Source organism: Mastigoproctus giganteus, chromosome 2 (assembly GCF_048544385.1).
Source record: "Mastigoproctus giganteus isolate SK-2022 chromosome 2, ASM4854438v1, whole genome shotgun sequence".
In the NCBI taxonomy this organism is placed as follows: domain Eukaryota; kingdom Metazoa; phylum Arthropoda; class Arachnida; order Uropygi; family Thelyphonidae; genus Mastigoproctus; species Mastigoproctus giganteus.
In genome coordinates, this window is record NC_143576.1 from 226,868,353 (window position 1) to 226,892,017 (window position 23,665).

The 23,665-nt window shown below is 36.5% G+C and overlaps 1 protein-coding gene across 1 annotated transcript in view; it reads right to left on the reverse strand.

The window, feature by feature from the left end:
* Positions 1-23,665, reverse strand: part of LOC150090202 (uncharacterized) — a 59,943-nt gene that overhangs the window by 23,126 nt on the left and 13,152 nt on the right. Inside the window, exons 3-6 of the mRNA XM_090390200.1 lie at positions 16,408-16,563; positions 13,341-13,569; positions 12,108-12,243; positions 991-1,066 (exon numbers count right to left, since the gene is read on the reverse strand). Coding sequence (XP_090246326.1) covers positions 991-1,066; positions 12,108-12,243; positions 13,341-13,569; positions 16,408-16,563 — 597 coding nt within the window. The remainder of the gene's footprint in view (positions 1-990; positions 1,067-12,107; positions 12,244-13,340; positions 13,570-16,407; positions 16,564-23,665) is intronic.

Consider the following 23,665-nt stretch of genomic DNA (forward strand, 5'->3'; position numbering starts at 1 on the left):
TAGACTAGACAATCTTTATTATTGGCATTAGCGTTTTCTAACCGGTTGAGTAAATGTTGAGATTTTTTATCATTCTAGGATATGTAGAATATCCTAGAATGATATTCTATGCCTGCTTCTGAGTGCGTGCATGCAGAAGCAGCCCCAGGTCTATCAGCACCCTGTACAAGATTTTTTGGTGTACCCTCTCTGACTTGAAATTTACAGCAAATCAGTGAATTTTTGGGGCATTTTGCACCCCCTAAATTTTGGCACCCTGTTTGGGGGAACTGCTCGATTGTGCCTTAAACAGCCTGTGTGTGTGTGTGTGTGTGTGTGTGTGTGTGTGTGTGTGTGTGTGTGTGTGTGTGTGTGTGTGTGTGTGTGTGTGTTCACCCATAAACAAATCAACAAGTTCTTGTGACAAGTGATCTTTTGTGATGGTGATATATTGCAAAGACAGCTGGAAAATGTTTACATGTTATTGTTATTTACCATATAAAAGTTAACCTTAAAACAAAATTCTTCAATCTTAGTTTGATTTACTGAAACTTTTAATTCTACAAAAAAAAAAAAAAAAAAAAATTAAGAATTTCATAACAATAACCCTTAGTTACTGTCTTTACAGTCACTGAAGAAGTGGAAAGAAAGTACCACAAACTGTTTGACCCCATTATGTACATATTTCCAATTCGGAAATAAACAATAATGAAAATGTAGGTTTTGAGTGCTTTATTATCTTCAAAGAGCACAAGATTTTTCATTTCAGAGTGAATGATATTTCTGACATAAGAAAAGATTAACAATTCAAACTAACACTTTTATACCACATGTGAATTTTGCTGCAAACTGCAACAGTAAGCTTGTAAGGGGCTGTAACTACATACAGCCATGCTGTAATTAAACAGCCTGAAAAAAAAAACAATGAAAAAGGATACAGAGAGAAAATTATAAAATAATATAACAATTTATATTATTCTGTATGCATAAGAAGAAATATTTAACACATACCTTTCACTGTCAAGTCTTCCCACTTATATTGCTGGAGATTCAGTGAAGTTAAAAAGAGAAGTATCTCCTCTTCAAACTGAAAAATTAACAAAGTAAAAATTCAACATTTAAAAAACAATGAATATGGTTGTATATATTTCTTTAAAAAAAATTTCTGCTTATTTAATGTAAATAGGTGAAACTTATAATTTAGGTGCTGATCCAAATCTATAATTGATTTCGCTCTATCCAAAATTTTTTTTCTTAAAATGAAAATAAAAATGTATTACCTATTAATACTACTATAACACATATACAGCAAAATAAATAGTTAATACATTTTTGAATATGTGGACTGCAGAGTTTGGTAACTTAGTGCCTTAGAGAGGGAGAGAGGGAATCTAAAATACATAGTTAGCACGGTGAAATTAAATGATGTTGGAAATAGGGAACAAAAATTCAAAAAGTTGCCTCCGTGCATGGTTGAGGCTGGTGACGTGAGGAATTCAATGGCCTACTATAATGGTATCTATGAGAAGGATACACATCAGGTTTTTTTCTTCAGCTGATGCACCAAAAGCCTTTGGCTTCTTGTACTTTCTGGCCAATACTAATAGTATTACGCAAAGGGGAAAAAAAAAATCACAATTAGTGCCAAAAACCGAGGGGCAACAGGAAATATGGAATGAAATATGGTAAAAAATTAAGACTTCGGACCCAAGATTACAGTGTATACTGACCAGAGATGGTCTCACTGTTTAACCAAAGAATAAATATAATCCTGACATAACATGGGTTTTGGGGGAACTGTAACACCCATCTTAAAAAATTCAGAATTTATCTATACCTATATTTTTATACATAAAAGACAAAACGATTAAATAAACTTTTTTATTGTAAAAGTTTCATTTCACTGAGGTTTTTTTTGTTTTTTTTTTAAACTTTATTATTTTGATATTAGTGGATTAAACAGCACTAATATTTGGGAAGTGGTGAAGCTTACCAGCTATTCAAATGGATCCCCTTCAAAGCAATCTCACTGACGCTGTATACACTGATTCCAATTCTACTGCAACATCTGAAACATTCCCAATATGCTTCTTTTGGAATTGCTAATACAGTAATTCCTGTGTCACTTTCTGAATAATTTCCTTAGTCATTGCAAATCTGTGACCTCTCAACAGAGCTTTAAACCTGTTGGGGGGGCAGGAAGCTAAATCTAATGAGTGCTGCAGGACTACAAATTCTTCAAATAGGCCTCAGGGGTTGGGAAAATAACCACTCATAAGAACTGCAGTAAATACACCAACTGTATATATGGCAATATCTTTAATAAAAACTTAATACAGAAAACACTGATAAACCTATGAAGTTAAAAGCAATAAAAGTAAAAAGTATATATATAAATATTATGAAGCTGAAAGTGACGCCCACAGGATCATGGCTCAGTATGTGTTACTGAAGGAACACAGAAATTATCTTCCACACGTGCATGTTGACCAAGAAATGGCTTGGGAGCAGTAGGCAAAACCATTCATCCCATCTGAGGATAACAGTCTTGAACATTGGATTAATACAGACCTCTGCCATCTCTATTAATGGTGTTATGCTCTGACAAACAAATTGGTAACCTCTCGAGTCATTTCTGGTGCTAATATCTATGTGAATAATTAATAATTATGTTACATGGAGAGATTTAATGCTCTTCCTCTCAAAAATACTCAGCCACAGCAGATTTCTCATAATCAGCAGATTCTATTGCTTTTACGTACGTACTCCCCTCATACAATCTTTAAACCTATGCATCAATTCACCTATGTAGCAATGCCCACAATCTGGACATTTGATCTCATATATAGTTCCACTTGCACTTTCTGTAGGTACAGGGTCCTTTACCCATGACACAACCATGTGCAACATCTACCACAGCAGCTGCACACAGCATATCTGACAGATCCTTAAATCCATTCTGCTAAGCACAGATAGTAAGGAATACATGTGGTGACAATGGATGTGAATGCTTTTCTCCACCCTTGTCCCCCCCCCCCCAAATATACCTGTCTACTTAAATGCAGAAATTCTTGAAAATCAAAGCATTGAGGGCATGTTGTTGTTTGTTAGATTTATTGGTGCATCAGCAACTTAGGCTATAATGCACTAATTACTGTCTGATATTTCCTTCGTTTTTCTTACAGGAGATAGCAGTTCAGATAAGGTGATGTTTATTAATAAATTTTAGAAAAAGAAAAATGTCATTATGTTCTCTCGATCTCCTAGGACACACTGCAGTGTTAAATGATTGTAATTATGAAAATTAAAGGAAAAGGCTGTTTTCCGTTCTTTTTGATATTGCGGGCATTCTATGATGATATGCTTTACTGTTAGTGGGCATAAACAATTACTGCATTGTGGAGGGTCACTGTTTGTTAGTAGATAGCTATGAGTGAGGAAAGTATGACCAATGCGTAATCTGGCTAAAATAGTTTCTTCCTTTCTGTTTCGTCTCAGGCTGGATTGCCACAGTTTAGGTTCTCTCTTGATTTCAAAAAGTTTATTATTTTTCTGATCTTTCCACAAGCGTGTCCACACTTCTTTATATGTCTGTTTGATAAAGGACTTTTGATCAATATAAGGAGTCCTGAAATTTGATGGTATCACATTTGTAACAATTTTAGCAGCTAAATCTGCCTGCTCGTTTCCTACGATTCCAACATGTCCAGGGATCCAGCAAAATATTACGAGCTGTCCACGTCCATGAAGTGCTAATAACTGTGCTAAAATTTTCTGTATCAGAGGATGACTAGGGAAGGATTTACACTGTAGAGCATTAACAGCACTCAACGAGTCCGTATAAATGATGGATTTAGCGTACAAGGCTTCTTTTATATTCTCTAGGGCTAGTAGAATACCATATAACTCTGAGGTATAAGTACTGCATTCTGGTGGGAGCTGTCTGGAGATGGTGGCATTTGGTAGTACTACAGCTGTGCCAACTTTATTACCAGTTTTGGATCCATCTGTGTATAGCTGAATGAAGCTGCAAAACTCGGTAGAGTGAGCCATATGTATTTGTCTAATGTTGATATTGGAGAAGTTATTCTTTCCCCATTGCTGAAAATGTCTATCAATATGTACTGGAGCCATGGAAAGCCATGGCTGCGTTTCCATGCTAGTATCCTGGAGAGTGTTAGAAAACTTCAGGCCCCAGCTTGTGATCAAAGCTTCAAGCCTAATGCCAGATGGTTTGTTGTAACGCCGTTTAGTTTGATAGATTTCTCTCCATTTTGGCGTGAAGAGGCATTGCCACATGGGATGATGTGGGAGACTGCTGATTTTGGCTGCATAATTTAGTAGTAGAGTTTCCCGCCTAAGGTGTAACGGTGGTTCATAGGCTTCGGTATACAGGCTTAAGATTGGTGATGTGCGAAAAGCCCCCAGTGCAACTCTTAGTGCACTGTGATGTACAGGGTCAAGCCATTTCAATACACTTGGCCTGGCTGAGTCATATGCAGGAGACCCATAGTCTAACCGGGATCTGATCAGTGAGTGGTATAGATGTAACAGCACGTAACGATCTGCACCCCACGACATAGAAGAAATTAATCTGAGAAGATTTAGTTTTCTAAGACAACTTGTACGAATATGTTTTATATGTTCCAGGAAGTTTAATTTTTTATCAAATATTACACCAAGAAATTAATACTAGGTTGGAAAGTAATACAATGAGAATCCAACTGAAGGTCTGGATCCGGATGTAAAGAACGTTTGTGACAGAAGTGTACAGCAGTCGTTTTTGGTTAGAAAGCCGATATCCATTATTTTTGGCCCAAGAGACTATTTTGTTAATGGTGCCTTGTAGTTGTCTTTCAATAAGTCTCATATTTTGAGAATGACATGACATGGCAAGATCGTCAGCGTACAAGTATGCGTCAACTGTGTTAGGTATGCACTTGGTAATAGAATCAATCCTAATGGCAAAGAGTGTGGCGCTCAACACTGATCCTTGGGGAACTCCCTCTTCTTGTACATATGCTCGAGATAATGAAGAGTGGAATCGGACTTGAAAGGATCTATTGCCTAGAAAGTTCTTAATAAATTTTGGGAGATGACCCCGAAGTCCAAATTTATGCAAGTCCTGAAGAATCCCATATCGCCAAGTTGTATCAAAGGCCTTTTCGATGTCAACACATACCATAACTAGGTGTTCATTTCTCGAGAACGCATTTCGGATATTTGTTTCGGCCTTGATAATAAGATCAAGCGTACATCTTTTTCTCCAGAAACCATACTGACTTGGGCTTAAAATGTTTTGAGTCTCTAATAACCATGTCAGGCTGGCGTTAATTATTTTTTCCAATGTTTTTCCCAGACAACTGGTTAGAGAAATAGGACGGTAATTTTTGGGATCTGTGTGGTCTTTCCCTGGTTTCGGGAAGGCTAGCACATAAGAATGGCACCAGCTAGCGGGGTAATACTCCTCTAAGAAAATTCTGTTATACAGTTGTAAGAGTACAGTTAATGATTCCTCACTTAGATGACAGATCATGGTGTAATAAATCCCGTCGGGACCTGGAGCACTGTTTTTCACTTGTGCAAGTGCATTACGCAATTCATTCATGGTCAGAGGCAGATTATAAGAATGAAGGATGACAGTATTAAAATTTAGTTTGTATTTTTCTGTCTGGGATTTTAGCAATTGAAATGCAGGTTCATATGTGGCAACAGCTGAAAGCGTTTCAAACGTAGTACCTAAGGCATTGGCAATTTCTATAGGTTCAGAGATTTCTTTCTCTTTTACAAGTAGAATAGGAGAAGTTGTCTGCGAGTATTACCATTAATTCTTTTGATTTTTTTCCATATTGTAGAAGTATCCGTGGATCTGTTTATGGTGGAGGCACAATGCGCCCATGCTTCTTTTTTACTCTCCCGTCTTATATGACGAGCTTTAGCTCTGACTCTCTTAAACTGTAGGAGGTTAGCTGTGGTTGGATGTTTTCGAAAAATATTCCAATATTTGTTCCTTTCTTTTTTAGCACTATTGCATGCTTCGTTCCACCACATTTTTGGATGAAGCTGGATTTTGGATGATGATTTTGGTATAGCAGTCTCGGATGCTTTCATTATTGTGTCTGTAATGTAGCTTACTGCAGAGTCAATTGTGTGGGTTGCTATGAACACAGTATCTAAGTGAGCTATTTCTTGGTATTTAATCCAGTTAGCCTTAGCAAATTTCCAGGTTGTCCTAATGTTACTCTGAGGGGTAGAACTTATACAGAAAGTACAGATGATAGGAAAGTGATCGCTCCCACGAGGGTTATTAGTAACGGTCCAGTCTATGAGAGGAAATATCACTGGAGAGCATACTGAAAGATCAATAGCAGAAGTTGAGCCAGATGATAAATGCACGTATGTGTAAACACCTGTGTTTAAAATTGTCAGGTTATGTTTATCTAAAATTTTTTCAATTATCTGTCCTCTGGAGTCAAGATGTTGAGAACCCCATAACGGGTGATGGCCATTCCAGTCACCCATAATACAAAAGGGAGCAGGTATTTGCATTACAAAATTATCTAAATCAGCAAAGGTGTATGTATGATTTGGTGATAGATACAATGAAACTAATGTTATTGTGATTCCGAAGGTGACACGGACAGCAATAGCCTCTAAAGATGCTTGCAGGGGGATAGGTCTAGAGGGCACCGAAGAGTTCACTATGAGTGCTACTCCTCCATGAGCTAAATTAGATAAGTTTCTATCTTTTCTATACATATTGTAATGCTTCATTTTCATAGATATTGCATTTGTGAGATTTGTTTCTTGAATGCATACTGCAAAAGGCTTGTATTCAGATAGGAGATCGTAAAAATCGTCAAAGTTAGCACGGAGCCCACGACAATTCCATTGAATAACTGTATCCATTGTTTGGTTTTAGCTAGTGTCTGTTAACTTCCATGAGGTAGTTTGCTTACGCCTGTCAATTTTTCCTTTATCCTTCTTTGAGAAGACTGGTCTGCTTGTGTCAATGTCACCTTCTGGATGAATTTCAAGAAATGTGTCATCTTCATCCGCTTTTTCATCAGTGTCCATGGTATCAGATCTGAATGCGTGCGTATCAGTTTTTTCAGAGCTCTTAGTTTGTACTTTCGGTTGCTGATTGGGATTCTTATCTGGAGGTATTGTTACCGGAGTATTTACTTCTTGGGTTGCATATTTGGAGGGAGATTGTTCTTTTAATGAAGTAAGTAATGATTTCGCCCAACCAGATATAGAGATATTTGGAGGGACGGAGCAGTCAGTCTGAGTTGATATTGTGCGTAGCTGTTGAGTAACTGAGGCGTATGTAGATGATTTAGTAGGGATTGCAAGTGTTTCTTTGCCTCTTGATATGACACTTTATATCTCTGAATGTTCTTCTCTTTTTTCCATTGGATACAGTCCTTAGAGAAAGCAGAATGATTTCCCTAGCAGTTAGGACAGTTTTGGGTTTCATTATTACAGTCCGAATGTGTGTGTTCTTTTGAACCACAAGAAGCACAAGTGACTATACCTCTGCACACAATTTGTGAATGACCGAATTTTTGGCACTTAAAGCACCGAACTGGGTTGGGAATGTACGGTCGAACATGGCATCTGAGATATCCAGCTTTTATAGTTGTGGGGAGATTTGGTGACTTAAATGTCAATATGACTGTTCGTGTAGGGACAGGCTCTCCATCTTTTTTGATGACAATTCTTTTTGCCTGGACTACATTTTGGTTACTTAATTCGGAGACAAGTTCATCCTCTGATACATTTAGAAGATCCCATTCAGATATTACCCCTTTAGAGGAGTTCAAGGTGGCATGTGGGGTAACCTTTGTGGGAATTCCACCAAAGGTAGATATTTTCAAGAGTCTTTCAGCATGTCTGTGTTCACTCATCTCCACTAATAGGTCTCCAGATCTTAGTCGCCGAACCATTTTTGGAGGCCCAGCCACATTTTCGAGACATTTCTGAATCAAAAATGGGGAGAGCTTACTCAATGGTTGGTCTGTGGAGGAATGCAATATTAAGAAGAGAGGAGCAGAAAAATCTGTCCCTTCTTTTTTTTTTGTCTCTTAGCATGGGATTTATTCAAATTATCATGGTCGTCATGTCTACTTGAATCTGGATCAAGAGATCCATAGTAGGACTGTTTTGTGTTGTCCATAGTTGCTCCTTTTAGTCCCGGGAGAGTGGATTTCTCCTCCCAGGCTTCCAGCCCCGCCACGTGGAGGCAGGAGGCGGTGCCACCAGTGACCAAGCAATAAGGTTGTTAGTGTTAGTGCGTTAGTAGATTAGTCTTATATACAAGAAGAAAGGTGGCTTTCCTTTCTGTTGAGTAAGCTGACTTCTTTACTTTAGAAGAGCAAAATTATATAACTTTGGAAATTAGAAAATAATGTTCAACTACAATCAATCGCTCTTTTAAGAAAATCGCTTTCAAATCACTGAAGAATTGCTTTAGTCACTCGCTTGGCACTCGGGGCCCATTGAGGGCATGGGGGTGTTACATGATGCAAGTGCCAATTCCCTGAAGCCATTTTCTGTGAACAGCATCACACAATTTTCATGGCACTATTTTGTAGTATTTCTGGTTCACTATTTGATCATGCAAAACAAATTCATAAGAACAACGGGTGAATCAAAAAAAAAAACAAAAAAAAAAGGAGAAACATGATCTTTGCATTTGATTACGATTATCTAGTTTTTATGAACTGTGTAGAAGTCTTCCACTGAGAAGACAGTCTGTTTCAAACAAACTGTGGGTCACCAGCAGCATGCTAACAAAGATCCAAACATGCAAGAGCTCACTGCTCTGTGATCATCAGTGAGGATGCAAGAAATGTGTCACATTCCCAGATCTTGTGTTAAATTTGATTGACATGTCCCATAAGAAATACCAATTTTACTAGCAACTCTGTGGATAGTTAAGCATTGATCACCCCTAATCACTCTTACGAGTGAATCGTGGTTTTTGAATTTGTTGAGTGGCCAGAATAATGACGATATTCAACAGACAAGCAACTCTTTTTAAACTTTTTAAACCAGTGAAACATCTTCAAACAAACAATAATAGCATCTTTTCTGAAAGCAGTCTTTAACATTTCACAGGTTTATTTTGAATTTTTCTCTAAGATTCAAATTCGCTACACAGTAAAATCACTCAGTTTAAAAAGCAACAAAACATCTTCTATTCAACACACACTAATTCAGACTGACTGCAGATAAACAGGTTATTTGTGAATTATGTCTAGATGAGTCACCAAATATGTTGTGGCAATACACAACTTGATATGACGTAGTAATTTCAAGATTTTAAATCAGTTCCCAAACTTTTTTTATTATTTTTTTTTTAAATCACACCTCATATTAAAGCACAAATGCAATATTACTGTAATTTTTAAATAATGTACATTTACATAAAAATATTAAGCAGCAATAGTGGTAGTGGTAGTACTAATAATGGAGGCGTGTGATGGAAGAAAGCAAGCGTATGAGGTTATGTAGCATCAACCAAAAAAAAAATTGTCACACATCCAATCCCTCTAAAAGTTTGCCCAGTTCCTCCTTGAATTTAAGTTATCAACTTCCACAACAACAGATGGAAGTTTGTTCCAGCAATTAACCACCCGCTGGCTACAGACAAATTTCCACACATCTATTCTACAACTGTCTTTCCTCAATTTGAATTCATTTTCCCTTAGGTTCGTAATCTGAGCAAGCGGAAGAATCCCATCAGAATTCAGCGTGCTCAACCCATTCAAGGCCTTATACACCTCAATCAGATCACCTCGCAGGTGCCTAGTCACCAGCCGCTGAAATTTGCAGAACTTAACTTTCTTGGTAAGAGGACCCCTTCTTTCCCCTCACCAATTCTCTGTACATGCTCAAACAACTTTACATCCTTCCAAAAATGAGGCCTCCAGACCTGTATGCAGTACTCAAGGCGTGGCCTACCATTGCCTTATGCAAAAGGATAATCACCTCCTTTTCCCTACTACCAAAATTCCTGTATATAATTGACAATACCCCATGACCTGCTCTGGCAGCCTGTCATGGAGAATTGTCAGTACTAGATGTATTCAAAAATTGTCTATATTGGAACTTATTTTTCACTTTTCCTGGTCTATAACAAATGGATGCACATCTATTATATACAAAAGCTATTATTTATTATCCACAGACAGAGCAATTAACAGCTCAAACTTTTTTGACTTGAAAAATAAATTTTTAAAACCGTTGATTTTCATAAAAATAGCACACTTCCAAATGAGCCATGTTTACATGTTGTTTCTGGGTTTTAGGCACATCAGTGACTTAAGCCATATCGCACCATTACGTATTATGCCTGTACTAGCATGTTCATGGGCAAATTTGAACATTGCGGGGGACTGAAACTGTGGAATAACTAAAGGGGGATACCTACTTTCTCCACCTGAGCTCAGATAACCACAATTGAAGAGGGGCTTTATAAATTCCATATGTAGGAATTGAACTCAGACCTCTCTAAACAAGTGATAAGTGAAAAAACAACTATACAGAGAACAGAGCATGTTGATAGGAAGAAACCAATTTACAGTACAGTACTATAGAGTAACAAGGAACAGCTCATTTATTTAAAGCCTCACAAGTATATATTAAAAAAAAGTACATCACACAATAAGAATACTATAGTTTTTTTTAGTTTCCATAAGATTCATAAACGAGTAGGATAACTTCATTTCATTTACCACTTTCTTTAGTTTGCTGTGCAGTAATCTTTAAAGTGTAGTCAAATGGTGATATTCTAGCACATGCCACCGAGTTCATGTTTGCCAGAAACAAACACAAAGCTTATTTCCCCTCTTGAATTCTGCATTCCAACAAATTAACAAAGTTTAATAAAAATAAAATGTACAAATTATGATTTCTCTGAAATCCCTTTCAAAATTGAGTGTGTAAAAAAAATATGTACATTTCTCCAAGCCACAGAAGAAAATCAGTGTTTTTCTTTTTTCCCCCTCTTAATAGATATCTCTAGTTATGTGATTAATGCTTTGCATAAATCAAAAACCCACATCTCAGAAATAACTTTCCACAGAAAATAACATAAGGCTGGGTTGAACTGTGGCTTAGATTATCACTCTCCCCTCCTTCACAAATGTTCTTTTTTGAGTTAAGAACAGCAAAAACTTCACAGTACAGTATAATTATGGAGAACATAAATTGTGGCCAGCAACAAATTCTAACATTGTGAAAACTGTTTATCAGTTCATGTGCATTTGTGTTATATGTTATACTGTTAGGAATTTTTGCTATTCTAAATGTGAGTTCACAGCTTAGAAGAGGATGTCATACTGTTATTTACAATTAACAATAAAAAATTTACTCTATAACTGAATATGTTACAACTGACAAATACTGTAATAATTTTAAATATGACTCATATTACAGGGCGCCTCCGTAGCCAGGTGGGAAGGAGCAGCAGTGCATAGCACACGCTTCTTGATTAGACTGGGGTTCAAGCCCGTCGCCACCAAATACGGAGGATGTGGAAAGGTCAGGGAATGACCACCGCATATTCCCAGAGCAATATGGCCTTAGTTGCTAATGCTCCTAAAAACCAAATAACAACAACAACCATATTACAAAAATCAAAAAAACATACTAACTTTCAGTGAATACACCTTTTTCTATAACATTCAAAGCACTAAAACAGGTCAACTTCAGAATCAGTCTGACTTCTCCCTTTCTCCAACAACCGAGATATTGGAAGGAAGGAAGTGGAGATTTAAAAAAAAAAAGTGTTTTATGCAAGGCAGCCCATCCCATACCTGCTCAGGACAAACCCCAATGATGACAACCAGCAACATGGTAAGTTGAGTTTCTTACCTCGGCCAATTTTTTAGTTTTTTAGTTTCCTGAAAGTGCAAATGTACAACACCAACATTCACATCCTAGCAGACTAAATATCTAGCATCATTTAATATCAAACATCTAGCCTCTATAGAGGTACTGATAACATCATATGATAAATTAGTGAAAGCTTTTTTTTTTTTTTTTAAATACTGCTAACAGACAAAAGTAAGAAAAGGACACAGTCATAAGGTACTTATATGTCAAGAAAGGAAACATACTGTAACACTGTTTTCTCGAAGCCTTTGTTTTGGAGACTTTGATAACTTGGCAGCCTTTAATAACTGCACTGCACGAGTTAACGGCCATTTCAAGTCCTGATTTTTACCATCAATATCTTTTGCATTTTTAAGAAACCTGGAATATAAAATAAAACAACAAATTTTTAGTTCTACACAAACCAAAATTTATATCTCATTACAACTCTTTATAAGCAATAACAAAAAATTAAAATCAGTATTTTCTGCTTGAAACATGAACATGGCTGAAAAGATAAGATAAGGAATAATAAAGAGGTTTTGTGAGCCATCTTTAAAATCAATGTCCCAAGAAAGGTAGCAGAAAAAAGCCAAAAATCAACTTAAGAAATTACAGCAAAATTAGAAAATCACAAATCTATAGGTTCAAATAGAGCAATAAGAACAAAATTTTATGGATGAATATAAATTTTTGTTTTCTCTCCTGTGTAAAGCAAGTACCTATTATATTACAAACTAAATGGTTTAATTCGCTAGAGTATGCAAATACTTCGTCATTTGCATCTTTAAATAATCCTATAGAACTTCTTAAAACAACTGAATTACATGAAGTTTATGTACAATCACTCATTAACAAGTTGTTAAGCTCACCTTTTGGAAAGTGATATTTCAATGATATAACATATGCAAAATCTTGGGCTACTGATAGATGGAGGGGGGAAAATTACAGTGAGTTAAGACAAAATTCATTGGCTTTTTTGTATACTATATATACAAAAAAATCTGAAAATGATTGATTGTGAGAGAGAGAGAGAGAGAGAGAGAGAGAGAGAGAGAGAGAGAGAGAGAGAGACATTCTAGTGTTCCTAATGCTCATTTGGAGTCATGCAAGGACTAAATTAAGCAAAAAATGTTACAAGCCAAAGAATAATTCTGATAAATGCACATTGGAAGCAAGGATTATTGTTCAGTTCTAGTTGCCACATTAATAACAATTGAACTTTCCTATAAAAAAGAAAAGTTGTGCTAAAATTAAATTATGATGTATTGGTGTTTAAACCATATGTAATATGGTTTTAATATACCTGCCAATTTTTAGAAATCAGAATTCATTTCAGTGTAATTTTTTCTATTTTTTTTCCCTATAGAATTAAATTCAATTTTTTATTTAATTGAATTCAGCCTCTTTCCATTAACACAGAGTGCATACAAATTATAATCAAATTTTCCAAAACAAGTTTAAAATAAGAGACATACTTGTTTTCCATTTTGGATACAAAAAGAACTTGCTTATCCACTTCATCAGCCTTTGGATGAGTAGACGCAATTTTCTGTTGATTAATGCCTAAATTATCCAGATAGAGTGGTTCCTTATTTCCAAGCCGTAAGAAGTACAGCCCAAACTGCCGGTGCTTACAATAAGGCTGTGCACAAATTACACGTACACGATCCCACTTCTCTTTTACAGCATCCCTGCTGAGGTTTTCTGTTAATAAAATTTTTATAGAAATTTTATTTTTTAATATACAAGGTTGATTAGTAAATTCACAAATTGAAATAATTTTAATTTTATTACATGATTTATCAAATTAACAATTTCCACCAAGTCAATTATATCCATGTGGTGTAGCTCTTTCACAACTATTACATCCAAACAAATGGGAGTGGGGTATTTTTTTTTAATAAAAACAAAATAAAAAACTTAAAGGATGCATTTAAAATTTAAATATAACTGCATCTTTTAAGTATTTTATATATTGTGGAGGCTATAATTTTACTCTGTGATAATGCCAATTACCACCTCCAGATAGGTCTCATATTTTTCTGAGGGCAAACTGACAAACTATGGTAACTTCTGTGGTATTGTAAATTGTAGATGTAAATATAGTTCCACTAAAGGAACCTGTTCCTGAAAGCTTTTTGTTATCCCTGGTTTATATTTTCCAGTATACTTTTATTACTTTTGAATTTTTATATTTTATAGCATTATATTACATACACAGAGAGCAGGTTTCGTTTTTAACAAATTAAAATCTTAGTTTTTGATGCTAGCTGGTTGACAAAAACAATTTTATGATGACTTGTGAAAATTATATTAAAGTTATGCAAAAATTATGAAAGGGTTATAAGAATACTATTCTGACACTTTTTTTAGCCAGAGCACAAAACAACCTTACTAAGTATTATGCTGACTGGTATTTATTCTTTGATCCCACATTTTTTCTGTTTCAAATGATGATCTATCAAATTTTCAACAGAGAAATTAAATATTTTTCTTTAAATGTAAGTTGAACTTCAGTTGTATGGATAGAGCAGCTGAAGAGCATGAAAAAGCTAAAAATCACTAGGTCTAATCAACTCTTCATGGGGTTGGCAGATTAAATAACAAAAAAAAAAAAAAAAAAAAAAAATCAAAATATTGATTGTAATAAACAAAACAAGGATGAAACTGAGGATAATGCCAAGGAATGCATTTTAATAGTAATTATAGGAGATTAAATGGAATTACACAAACACATTTGATTAATTTTGAGTTACAGCAGATTCAAGCAGCACTGAAGTTGTAAACAGCATGCCTCTGGTAGACAGATGGAGAAAGAAAAGGTACAACAAATCCCAAGTAACAAAAGGCCTAATTTCCACTCAAATCACATTATCGTAACTGTTACCCATAATACAGTTAAGAGTGCTACCATTTCTTTATTAAAAATTCAACAAATAGCCAATAATTATTAAGCACATAGATTAAATGCAAGGCAAAATACTAGATACTTCTGTCCAACCTGCTGTAAAAAATGTTTTCTGTATAATAACATGATAAACGGATAATTTGTCTACCAGTGTTTCATCTCATCAGGGACCAGCAAAGAAAAAAAGAATAACTCAGCAAGCTTTGTGTACTTTTGTATTCTTTCTAATTTCAAGCATGTAGTATAAAATATAAGGAGGGTATTAAAAAGTTTTTCCCATGACCATGTCTATGTGTTCTAGGAGGTTGAGATTTGAAACATTACTTCTCTATGTAGTTGCCATCCAGAATGACACATTTCTCCACGTTTTGCAGCACTTCTTTATGCCATTTTTTTAGCACTCATTTTGTTCTCGAAACCATGCTTCTGTCACAAAAATTACTCCATACTGCCAAAAAAAAAAATGCTTTCCACACAAGAATAATTTCAGTTGAAAAAAGAATAAGAAGTCAGGAGGTGCCAAGTCAGAGGAATAAGGCAGGTGTGGCAAGATTTGAAGTGATTACTTCTGGTGAGATCAGTGGTTGCAACAGCAGTGTGGGCTGGTGCATTGTTGCGAAGCAACAGCATGCCTTTTCTGAGCATTCCACATCACTTTTCCTTAATTGCCACTAACTGCTTCAGTAAGTTGCTGTAATAATGTGCACTGATGGTAGTACCCTTCTCCAGGTAATCTGTGAGAATAATGCTCATCTCAGAAAACTAAGAGCGGCACCGTCATTGTAGGTGGTTGCATTCTGGTCTTTTTGGGACTTGGTGATGATGGAGGTTTCTATTGTTTGCTTTGTTTCTGGGTCAAAGTGACGTATCCACAATTCACCCATAGTCACTAATCTGGGAAAAAAAAAAACAGATCAGGATCACTGTCATATGTGGCAATCAATTCAGCAGAACAGGTGTGCCTTTTTTTCTTTCTGAAGACATTTGAGTAAGCAAGGAATCAATCGTGTCGAGACCTTATTCATATTCAAATCATTGTGAATTATGATCTCCACTGATCTATAGCTCATTCCAGTCTCAGCAACTATCTCTTTAATTGTTATCTGACAGTCATTGAGGACCAGCTGTTCAATTTTCTCCATGAATTCAGGGGTGTGAGATGTGGATAGCTGCCCACTTCTTTCCTCATCACGAACGCTCTCCTGACCACACAAACCGTCTCCACCAATGTTTTACATACAGTGGGGCAGATATCCCCATATACTGTAGACATCTCTTCATGGATAATCTTTGGCTGTTTGCCTTGCAAAAACAGGAATTTGATAATGGATTGATATTCAACTTTATCCACGATTACACTCTGTCACATATTCAGCTCTGTAACAAAAGAAACATAAGAGAGCAATGAAATTTCTGGCATATATTACTAGATTTATCTAGTAATATATTTATCTAGTAATGTATTGCTTGTTTACAAGCAATACAGTCAATAAAACACAGCATTCATAGAATAAAGAGAAGATCAGAGAAAAACTTATTGATACCCTTCATATGTACATACCAGAATTATCCTTCATATACTCATTTCATATAATCCTTTATTGTTATTTTTAAAAGGAATGATAGAAATTCACCTAGAGAAAACATACGAACTCCAGTGCAATGTTCTGCATTCCTACTTTCAGTTGGAGTCATCAGAGAAACAGTTGGTAACAATGTAATGTAATCCTTATTTCTGGGCCAAGATGATCTACCAACAAGAACTTCTACTGTTGCACTTCCAGAATTGCCTGCACAAAATATAAGTCTATTATGATTATGTAACAAAATTTCAATGCAAAAGTCATTAAAATTAAAATATTTTACAATTCATTATTGAAATGATTTTTTATTTGAAATTTAAATACTTGCAAAGGCTGGCATGCAAACTGTAGAAATAAATAAAGCTGTATAAGTGTAGAATTTTATATACACATTAATTAGACAAATTCAGAACATATCAGTAGAAAAAATAATAGATGAATTATGCATGAAATGTGGGCCCTCCTGATGAGTCTCAAAAAGTTAAAACTATTGTAACTATTGGATATCTCCTAAGTAACATCAAAGAATTTTCACTTTTATCCACTACTAGCATTTGTGACTCTGTCACTATATTGCACTTTGTAAGAGGAGAAGAATTTTTTTTTTATGAAAACCCCAAACACAAGAGGTATTAGAACCTAAGATGAGAGAAGATACTTGTTGGCAATAGATTTTAACATTAGAATGTGTCTTATAAGTAAATAAAATTACATTACTCTATAACAGTGTTTCCCACATTTTTTTAGTCACGGAACACTTTTCATCTTCAACATATTCACGGAACACTTACGAAAAACAAGTTTAGTGGGAGCCCAAGAACTGTTTGCTAATATTTTATTACATATTACGCACTGTGCATCAGAGGCATCTTTATTTCCAACACATGTAAAGCCAAAATGCAAATGACTGCCATTATACTTTCATTTTGGTCTTGTATTAGTTGGTTCTTGTTTTTTCACTTCAGATTTTTGGAGACCAAAAGGCTGCGACTGTTCATTCCCCCTTTGAAGTGTGATAATATTGTGTTCGTTTTCATCGACCACAGTTGCAATACTAGAAGTACTTTGCTTCTCATTTTAAAGTTCCTTTTTCCAACCACAAATCCATGGTCACATATTTTAATAATAATATTTCAAAATACTAATAATTATCAAAAAAAATTATACAAAGAAGTGAGTTTAGTTATGATATCAGTTAGCTTCCTCCTCTCCTTCAACCAGTGTACTCCAGGCTAAATAGCATACGAATGGCATATTAGAAGATCACTACACAGCTACTTTTTCGTAGATTTCATTACCTGTACGCATACTTCTCTATGCAAAAGCCCGCCAAAATAAAGTGTTCCATGGTCTATTTGATTATTAGTCTATGCCAGTATATTAAAAACTGAAAAGAAATGTTAAAAATTATAATGATACAAAAGTGGAGTATGCTACAAATTTGCAAAATTTATTTATTATTTTTTTTTTTTAATTACGAATTTTCACAGAACACAGTTTGGGAAACGCTGCTCTATAATTTCACTTTACTTTGGATGTTAGGTATATGAACTTTATCTGATAATTCATGCTTAGTTATAACTTTACATGAACTTTATAGTTAGAACTTTATTTGAAAATTCATGCTTAGGTATGTCATATTGATTTATTGTCCAACAAGGAATTCTAAGTAAAACTAGTACAGCTTACTTTCCACTCCTCTAAACACAGTAAATATAATGAGTCTAATTCCATCTTGTTTTGAGATAAGACTATAAAATATACCTGCCAAATACACCAAAAAGACCTAGCATTTTGGTTGGGAATGGACTATAAACATATGAATTGTAATTCTAAATAGATGGTGCTTATAATTTAAGTGGCTGCCAGCCTGCTTTCCATTTTTTTAGAAAGTAAACTTAAAAGTAGAAAAATCATGAAATTGGCAACATTCCATTCCCAAAGTTGCTAGTTCTCAGCCTTCTGGATTAGATCGTATTGTAGTTTTAGAACTTAGTTACGTATCCCTCAAGTTATAAGTATAAGATACAGTGGAACTTGGTTAACACAAAACGCTATGGGCTATAAATTATTTTTTGCTATCAAAATTGTGTTAACTGTCACAATATAAAAGTTATTGATTTTTAAAATTTGTGATACTATCAGTAATGGGATATATCAGTAATTAGTAAAATAAATGATCTTATCAATTAAATGAACAAAAAAAAAATTACATACCATACACTATGCAGTGCAGTAATGTGAATGACATTTTCTTTCTATAGCAGTGACATTATGCTACTTTAAGGTAGGAAATTTATTTTTTCTGAATGGCATTCAACAATTTTCTTTGCCACGAATTGTTCCATATTATCCACCAATTCATGCACATTTTCTCCATCTGAGCAAACATCCAGAAAGCAGGGCATTTTGTAACATGCACTTTTTAACGTTACAGGAACATCTGAAGTGCTTAGTGTAGACATTTTATTATCATCATTAACACATCACAACATATCATCATTCCACCCCAGGGGCTCACATCTAGTGAGTATGGGCTTGGCACACACAGGGTCCTGAGCTGGATATCATCATTCTTCTCTTTCTTGGTGTTTTCTTTCTACTTCTGTCTGTGTGTCTCTCTCTCTCTCTCAGGGTAGTTAACTTGGGTTGTTGTTGTTATTTGGTTTTTAGGAGCATTAGCAACTAAGGCCATATTGCTCCGGGGATATGCGGTGGTCATTCCCTGACCTTTCCACAACCTCTGTATTTGGTAGTCACGGGCTTGAACCCCAGTCTAATCAAGTAGCATGTGCTACGCACTGCTGCTCCTGCTCAACTGGCTACGGAGGCGCCTGGTAACTTGGGAATTTTTTTGGCTGGTGCAGCATAATCCTCAGGTTTCCTGCACCATATGGCTAATAATAATGCATCACAACATATCATTAACATACCATAATGGTTGCTATACCAATTTTAATTGGCACAGCATCCAGCATCCATTTAATTGGCACAGCAACAACAGGGTCATCTACTGCAATGTATCACAGAATGATTTTTGACAACATACACAGACAGCAGGACATGCAACCAAAGGTATTACATTACAAAGGTTTATTCTTTTTTATTTTCCTTTACAAAGGCATAGGATGCCAATGGAAGAGACAATACAGAGTGAAGAAAACAGCTTAACTGTTTTGTCTTTAAACACCTCCAGGCAACACATAACAAGTGGTCCTTGAGGTTGTCACAGACATTCTCTCAGATATGCCAGACAAGCTATACTTGCTACCTGGGAGTCTAAAACGCTGATGGAACTGATATTCGGGTGACACTCAAGTCAAGTGGACCCAATTTCGGCGAAGTCCGGACGGTCTGTGACAGCCAAATCCTCTGCTTGCACCTTCACGATGGTGGGACTGTTAGTAATCCTGGGTATAACCCCCCATGCACAAGTACATGGTGGGTGACCACCCAGGTGTGAACCAACATAAGCAGGGGTCGAGGTGTGGCGCCCACACCACATGGAGGAACGCCGCCCCTCTATGTTACCAGGCAGTACTAGGTGGAAGATGACGCTCATCAACCGGTGAAATACCACCACTTTGCTTATTGGAGGCTTGAAGTGGTGGAACCCATGTTTAGTCTCTAGAGCTAAGTTCCAGTCAACCCTTCCCTATCTCTTCCATCATGCAGTATGATTGATGACTTTTGAGGTTATGATGAACGTCGTGGCGAGATCCAATATTCCTTACATTTCGAGGGTACAGCTCTAAAACGGTTTTCGCAGGCCGGCCGCTAGTTAGTACACCGGACCGGACCTATTGGTAACTCTCTAGGAGGCTTCCGGATCAGCTAGTGTATAATCTTGCTACCTCTACTCTGCCAGATAGTGACTGGAGGGAGTCCGAGTAGTGTGTATGCGGGGAGCATTGTCGAGGCCACGTTATGTCAAGGATCTGGGTATATTCTTACCACATGTACGCCATATCCAAAAATTTCATTACTTCATACAGCATGTCCCACCCACTTTTTCTTACTATTGAATACACCATGAATTGTCAAACTAATAGAGCAAGCTTATCTGCGAAAAGATCTAAACCTCCCAAGGACTTCCTAATTCATTTCACAAATATACGTGGTCTAAATTCTAATCTCAACAATGTCCATTTCCACTTGCAGTCTGCCAAACCTCATGTACTTTTTCTGACAGAATCTCAGTTATCGGTTGATTCAACTACTGGTCATCTCAGATGCCCAAATTATTCGCTGTATGATTCCTTTCGCCTCAAAGGTGGTACTTGTGCATATGTCCGTTCTGATATTCCCTGTCAGAGACTTTGCAATTTGGAATCTCCTCTCTTTGATCTTCTCTGGCTTAAAATCTCTCTACCTCATTGTGTCAAATTCATCTGTTGTCTCTACCGTTCTCCCAACTCGACTAATCACATGGAGCTCTTTGACTTCCTCTCGTTGCAACTTGACCTTCTCCAGTCAAACTTTCCTAACAGTGAGGTAATTTTCCTTGGTGATTTTAATGTCCACAACTCCAGCTGGCTTCCGTTTTCTAGTCACACCGACACAGCAGGTCGAGATGCTGAGGCTTTTGCAATTACTAATGACCTAGCACAGATTGTTCATTTACCTACAAGAATACCGGACAATCCTAATCATACAGCCAATACGCTTGATCTTTTTCTCACAAACAACCCTTCTAAGTACACGGTCGAAGTGAGAGCTCCTTTAGGCACTTCAGATCACAACTTGGTGATTGTCTCTTCTCCAATGGAACCTTTATCTCATGGCTATTCCAACCTCGTGGCATTACAAGAATGCAAAATAGGATGACCTGCGAGACTTCTTTTCTTCTTTTCCTTGGTCGGATTACTGTTTCAAAAGTTCTGATGTTAACGTTTGCTCAGATCGTGTCAGTGAAATTATTCTTGCAGGAATGGAATCCTTTATTCCACACTCCACTTTAAAATGTCGTCCTTTATCTAAACCTTGGTTTTCCAACAAATGTGCTAAGGCTGTTCAAGAGAAGAATGTTGCATATCGTAATTGGCTTGTTTCCAATTCTTCAGTTTCATTTTCTGCCTACAACAAAGCTCGCAACAATTGTAAAGTAGTCATTAATCAGTCCAAACTAGATTTCGAACAGGCTAAGAGTAGAAAACTTGCTTCTTGCCCTAATGGTAGCCGAGCATTCTGGTCTCTTGCCAAAGCTATTGGCCGCAACTTTTGCCCATCTCTGCTCCCACCTCTGTCCAAACCAGATGGTTCTGTTGTCACTTCAGCCAAGGATAAAGCTGACCTGCTAGCATCCCATTTTTCTTCCAGCTCATGTATTAATGATCTTGGTAAAACACCTCCCACCATTCCCAACACACTCCATTCAATGCCTCCTGTGGTCTTCCGTCAAAAGGATATCAGAAGGATTTTGATGAATCTCGATGCTAAGAAAGCTCCAGGTCCTGATGGTATTTCTCCACTTGTTCTCAAAACCTGTGCTCCTGAACTTACTCCTATTCTTTGCTGCCTTTTTTCACTTTCTTATTCTAAAGGTGTTTTTCCTTCTGCTTGGAAATTTGCTCATATCCAGCCAGTTCCTAAAAAGGGTGACAAATCCCTCCCATCCAATTATCGTCCCATTGCAATTACTTCTACTCTTTCTAAAGTAATGGAGAAATCAATTAACCGCCAACTCTTAAACTACCTAGAAACCTTCCGTCTGATCAACGATCACCTGTATGGATTCCGTCAGTGTCGATCCACTGGTGATATTCTGGCTTATGTTACCCATTTATGGACTAATTCAATGGAAAGGTACAGTGAAACACAAGTAGTTGCTCTTGACATCTCAAAGGCTTTTGATCGTGTTTGGCATAAAGGTCTTCTAAACAAGCTTCCATCTCATGGTTTGCCAACTGTTTTTAGTAATTGGTTATCCAGTTTTCTCTCTGATCGCTCACTGAGGGTGATGGTTGATGGCTCTCTGTCTTTTAACTTCTCCACTAATGCTGGTGTCCCCCAAGGTTCAGTTCTTTCCCGTACTCTTTTCCTCTTGTATATCAATGACCTTCTTCCATTGACTGGAAATCCTATCCATAGTTTTGCCGATGATAGCACATTGCATTCAACTTTCCATTTTGAGAAACCTTGTCCTGCTCAATCAGCTTCAACTTCTCGAAAATCTGCTACCAATTCCTTAAATGCCGATCTTCAGGTAATTCTCCAGTGGGGCAAAGACAACTTAGTTGATTTCAACCCTTCTAAAACTCAGTCTTGTCTTATATCTCGCAAAAAGGATTCTTCTGCTCCTATGCTTATCTTTAGTGACACTCCAATTTATAGGCAAAAGGATATATCTCTTTTGGGGATTACCCTGACTTCTAATCTCTCTTGGCACAAGCACATTACAAATATTGCTTCCTCTGCATCTAAAAAACTTGGTTTTCTCTTTCGCTCTCGGCATTACTTTTCTTCCAAACAGCTGCTCACTCTGTATAAATCGCAAATCCGCCCTGCCATGGAATATTGTTCCCACATCTGGGGTGGTGCCCCCAAAACCTCTCTCAGGCTTCTTGATTCCATTCAGAAGAGGGCAGTTAGGTTAATTAATGATCCATCTCTAACAGAGTCTCTCCACTCGCTGTCTCATAGACGCACTGTTTCTGCTGCATGCCTCTTCTACAGATACTTCCATGGGCACTGTTCTGAATTAGCTTCTATAATTCCCGCTCTCTCTTTCAAAACAGTCCGAACACGTGCCGCCACCAGCCAACATCCATTTACTGTCCAACTTCAAATGCACAGAACCAACTTTTCATCTTCCTCATTTATTCATTCAACTGCCGTTTTCTGGAACAACCTTCCTTCATACGTATTTCCTGAAAATTACAATCTACAGAAGTTCAAGTCCAATGTCAACAAATATCTTCTTTCGTCTTCTCAGTCTCCAACCCAAGCACGGTACTAAGTACTATAGGTTCTAATACCTCTCGTGTTTGGGGTTCACATAAAAAAAAAAAGGAAATCAGAAGTGTCAAGGTTTGAAAAGCTTATTTTGATTAAACCTTACAAATGAATTTTGGCAGTAGCAATTTTCAACAATGAAATTTCAGGTTTTTCATTATACCCTGGTCACATGGCCGCAATATAATTGTGGTATTAGGTGGCAAGAAGATAAAACTAACAGATTAAAAGTTTTCCACTTTCAAAATGGCAGAACCATTATCAATAATCAAATTACTTAAATTCTGCACTTCTTGCATAAGTTAAACAATTTCTGCAATTATTTTAAGTAGTGCTCGTTCTTTGGGGTGTTAAT